This window comes from Eucalyptus grandis, chromosome 4, assembly GCF_016545825.1.
Source record: "Eucalyptus grandis isolate ANBG69807.140 chromosome 4, ASM1654582v1, whole genome shotgun sequence".
In the NCBI taxonomy this organism is placed as follows: domain Eukaryota; kingdom Viridiplantae; phylum Streptophyta; class Magnoliopsida; order Myrtales; family Myrtaceae; genus Eucalyptus; species Eucalyptus grandis.
In genome coordinates, this window is record NC_052615.1 from 18106604 (window position 1) to 18111941 (window position 5338).

The 5338-nt window shown below is 39.3% G+C and overlaps 1 protein-coding gene across 1 annotated transcript; it reads left to right on the forward strand.

Annotated features, from left to right (window-relative positions):
- The first annotated feature begins 2532 nt into the window (after positions 1-2532).
- On the forward strand, positions 2533-4953 carry LOC104441474 (major latex allergen Hev b 5). Its single transcript, XM_010054632.3, has 2 exons — positions 2533-2691; positions 3962-4953. Exons 1-2 carry the CDS (start codon positions 2677-2679, stop codon positions 4502-4504), a joined length of 558 nt encoding a protein of 185 aa, XP_010052934.2. The 5' UTR covers positions 2533-2676; the 3' UTR covers positions 4505-4953.
- Positions 4954-5338: the final 385 nt, after the last annotated feature.

The window sequence follows — 5338 nt, forward strand, 5'->3', positions numbered from 1 at the left end:
TTTATAATATATAAATTGAGGGCAATGGATTGTAGTAGAAAGTGATAGTCGTTAAAAATAATTCATTACAATCATCCAATTAATAATACAAGTGGAACCTTGATAGAACCAACCATAAAACCTATGACAAAATAAATTTCAGGTTTCAAATGGAATTTGTATAGAACCTGGAACTGCTCACCCCTAATTTATAGGTGATCTGTTGATCTTATGAACAATTTCTTGAGAGATTGTACATATACCCATCTAACTCATATAGTATTACATAATAATATTTTCCTTTTAAAATGAGAATGCTAGATTAAATAGCTATATCTCGACACCTTCGATCCAAGATTCGGACTTGTCATTGCCCCGTTCCCCTACCACCAATCTTTATGTGGTGTACTAGCAATTAGAGACATCGAAATAAATGGTATTTAGATTTGTTATGCTAATTTGGAATACACAATCAATCATAAATTAAATCTATTGTGCATGTATATCTTTTCTCCATTTTGAATATGATCTTTGCAATTTTGAACTGTTTGCAGATCTTATTTATTCAAGTAACTGATCCAATATCATCCTTTTAACTTCTGAAAAATCATGCTCCAAACTCATCTCAGTTAGGGGTGAGCATGTTTCCAAGATAGAATTGGGAACCTAAGAATAGGAACAAAGGGAACTAGTTTGGATCCAGGTTTTAGGAAATGTAGATTAGGTTTCAAGTTCCAAAAATTAGGTAACCTATTCCGATGGGCAAGTTCCAATGGAACTTGGATTAAGCATTTTGTGTTTTTTTATTTCATATCTTCTCCCGATCTTACGACATTCTATAACATCCAATAATGAGTGTGTAATATGAAATCACTAATTTAAACTTCCTTTTCCGGTGATGCCTGTGATTAAGACTCTTATTTTGTTAGTATTTCACAATCTTCACATGTATTAATATGAGTTTGGAATAGTGAATTATAGCAAATACCAGTCAATAGAGACAGTGATTCGCTATGAGCATTCAATTAAGAGTGTATGTGCAACATAGGTAGATATTTTAACCTATGATAGAATAGATTCCAAGTTTTTTAGTAATGTTTCAAATTCTAAAAATCAGGAAACCTGCTCTAACAGTTAGGTTTCAGGTTTCACTTAAAAGCCGAAACTCTTCACCGCTAATTCCAACCATTTTTTAATAGCAAATCACAATTGCCGTGGGACCTTCTTTGGTACTTCTCCAATGGTGATCACCATCGATTTATACAAACTTAATTCACACGTACCGTAAGATGAGATGGGAAGGACTCGTTTGAATCGAGCTCACATCGATCAGGGTCCTCATAGTCCTATGCTTGCTTGTGATCTAAGATGACGATCACGGTGGCTAATGCACTGGTGGGTCCCCGACGAATGGGCACACCGACCGACCTCGTCGTTGCCTCTTGTTTGGCGCCACCCCCATGCGTCTATCAAATGTATCAGCACCAGTTGAAGCAAAAGCGGTCCCCTTTCAAAAGACGATTTAATTAAATTTTGACCTCAACAGTCTTATCTCAGTGATGTCTCAATCCTTTCTAATCTTAATCATGATTTATAAATCGATTACTGCCCTTGCGTAGGTATCATCGTGCCTAAGTAGAACACTTGATTTCAGTATTTCGATTGACTGCATAATTTTCGAGTTTAATTCTTGTTGCTTCCATACATGATTAGAGGCAACTCCGCATGCATTAGAAACAGGAAAGGCAAATTTTATTTAAAAATAAAAATAAAATATCAAAGTATTGAAAAACGCTGCAGCTTAGTTTAATTGTACTACTTCTTGATTCATTCACATGATTAAGCTCGCGTTCCTGTACGATCTGATTTTGAAAATCACAATTTGAAGTGCTTTTTTATAAAAATATTTGCCCCAGAATCTACGGCTTTGCCTGGTTGCAAAACTCAATCAGGGATTTTTATTCGTTTTCTGACTAATAGTACAAATCATGTGTTTCAAGAATTATAGGGAATTTCAGGATTTTAATTTACATATTTTATAAGGGTGTTCCAAATTAATCAATATGATAAGTTGCAAATTTACATATTAGTTCCTAGCAGGTGGGGTTTCACTTTCACCTTGATAGGTCTAGGGAAAAAGATTAGCAGCAGATTGATTTTGCTAAGCTAATGGAAATCCTTGAACATGAGAGCATGATTGTTCAGTGTCCTACAAGACCAATGCACGGCAAACAGATAGAAACCCACTAAAGAAAAAAAGGATGTGAGATGCTGATATGAAATTTTGGCCACTACCATTTGTAATTTTTTTCCCTTTTTTTCTCTAAAGCTTATTATTATAAACTATTGTCAAAGCAATAATAATAATAAAAAAAAACCCTTATCAGAAGAAAAATAATACTTTGGGTGAAAAGGGAAGACATTTACAACTAGACATGCTGTGTCCATTGATTGATGTCAGTAACATGATGCATCAATAGGGCAAGATTCTTCAGCCCAGCCAGCTCAAGCTGTCTCACCCCAATTTTATTTATATGAAATTAGTCATTTGAGGCACTATATATAGCCCCTCAAGTGATCATCTCTTCACTAAGCAGCACTAAACCAGCCCTCATTTGCCCCCCATATTTTCATTTCTCTGATTCCCATCAACTTTCCCTCCTGCAAATTCCCCTAGCTTTGCTTTTTCATTTCCAGATGGCCAGCGTTGAGGTATATTCACCTATTTGCTTTTAGCTTCTTGAGTTTGGCTCATCTTCAATGGATGAAATTCCAAGGGAAATAAGGGTTGATCTGCTCTTTTATTGATTCGTTGCCGACGATGGTCGACCCGATCCTTGATTCCATTGACCTTTTTTGCATTTTCAGCAACTTTTTTGGCCCTTGAGTGATTGTTATTTAGTTTCCAGTATCGTATTCTTTGCATTTGAGTAGCTTGATCGCGTCCATTTGTCCATAGAGTAAGTTGTAAAGATATATGGCCTTTGATGATCATTCATGATATATATATATGCGCTCATAGCTGAGTGTTCGACCAGATCGATCAAAAAGTGTTTTGGGTGATCCGTCGTGCGAGGTGTATACTCAGCGCACACGATAATGACTTGAGCTTTAGATCTCATAAATCAGAACCGATCAAACCACAGGGATGTTCATGCCATGAGATTTTCAATTGATTTGTCATCAGTCTAGATAGAAAAACAAAATAAAGGAAAATAAAGTGGCTTGCTTATATTGAATCCTTTTTCTTAGATGTTTTGTGGGACACTAGAACTAAATATCATGCATAAAGAGTAGCACAAGATCAAAACATCCTAGTGTCCTTTAACTGAGATGATATTTGATCTGTTCTTCATTTTCTTTATCACTGTTTGTAATAAGTAGATCAAGGGCCTTGGCAATCGATAAGTTTTCAGCTAAGTGTACTCAGCGTATACAATATCGACTTGATCTTTGGATCTCATGAATCAGAACCCATCAAACCATAGGGATGCTCATGCCATGAAATTTTTTATTAATTTGTCATCAGTCTACAGAGAAAAACAAAGGAAAATAAACTGGCTTGCTTCTTGGATCCTTTTTCTTACATGTTTTCTGGTACATTAAATTTACATATGATGCATAAAGAATAGAACAAGATCAAACCATCCTAGTGCACTTTGACTAAGATGATACTTGATCTGTTCTTCATTTTCTTTATCACTGTTTGTAATAAGTAGATCAAGAGCCTTGGCAATCAAAACAACTGAAAACGTAGTACATCCAATAGTTAAATTGCAGTGCATATTTGACAGTAAGAAAATGGAAGAGTTACACTATTTAATTACGGTCATCTACTTCATAAAAGTAAATGTTAGCTTTTCAGAGCAAATTTAATAAGGTTTAACAAGTGCCTAAGAGCACTCTTTTACATCTTTCATTATTTTTTATATCTGTAGGAGTTTAGATTTGGCAATCTGATTGATGATCATTTGACTTGCAGGTTGCACAAGCTACAACATTGCCTGAGGAGAAGGCACCCGAGGTGACAGAGACAGAGGAAGCGCTCGCGGAAGAAGTGGCCACCCCAGCCGTGACCGAGGAACCCGTAGTCGATGCACCAGCTGCCGAGGAGTCAGTTCCCGCAGTAGAATCTGAGACGCCGGCAGAAGTCGAAACCAAGGAAGTCGTGGAGGAAACCAAGGCCGAAGAGCCAGCAGAGCCAGCCGTTGCCGAGGAGACCACTAGGGAACTGGATATCACCGAGACCCCGGCCGCTCCTGCTGAGGCGGAAGCCCCCGCCGCTCCAGCCGAGGAGGAGGCGCCAGCCGCTCCTGCCGAGGAGACGCCAGCAGCTCCTGCTGAAGTGGACGTGCCTGCTGCCCCTGCCAAGGAGGAAGCTCCGTCGCCGCCGACACCACACCTGTCGCCCCTGCCGAGGAGGTTGCACCGGCTGCTCCTGCTGAGGAGACTCCAGCCAAGGTGGAAGCACCGGCAGCGGAGTAAGGACGATCCGGCACTCGAGCTGCATTCGAGGAAGCTTTGAGTAGAGATCATCCCACTGGTATTCAGGAAGAGAGTGTGCAAGTAAATGCGGTGGTGGTGTGTCTACTCTTTTTTAGTTATGATGGGGTTCTTGGGTTTCTAGGTTTGCATGTTGAAGTTGGTCAGGTTTTGCTCATTGTGTCTTTTTTTCTTCCTTGGTTTAGTTTCTTACTATATTAAATATGGACTAGACCATGTTGTGGTACTGCTACTATGGTTTGCTCGAGTCTAGAAGATGCCCGCTCGGAGCCACGTCAAGGTCCGCCGCCGCCGCAAGAATGGCTGATAATTGTTTTATTTGAGGCGAGGCTGTGTTTGCTTTTTTGGGGGGCGATGGTCGGAGGATTGCGGCAGAGGAAGGCTGCGATGTTTGGCGCCGAGAGGGGGGCTTCATATGATTACTAGCAATGTGTGATGAGATATGAATAATGAAATTTGCTATTTCTCCTAGTTCCATGATGTTATGCTCCCTAGAATATCTTATTGCGCGTCTGTTTTGGAAGCGATGTTGAGGTTTCAAGAAGCTGCCGCCGACCCAAGATGAAACTTCGTCTTTGATGATAAGGGGTAGCCTCTAAAGTTTATTGCGAGCGGAAGATACTGTGATTCGAATATGGATTTTGTCAAACTTCATTCAAAAATAGGGTGAAGCGACATAACTTTTAGCTGGTCTAACCTAACCATTAACATAATCATTTCCTGCCCACTCATCTAGTTCTCTTCTTCCACATTGAGAATATAACAATTAAGCGATCGCGTGTCTCGGTTGCTTGGTTGATTAAGGCAGCTATAAGCTTGTAGCCGATCTAAATTAACCATGTAGATAATCGTTTCT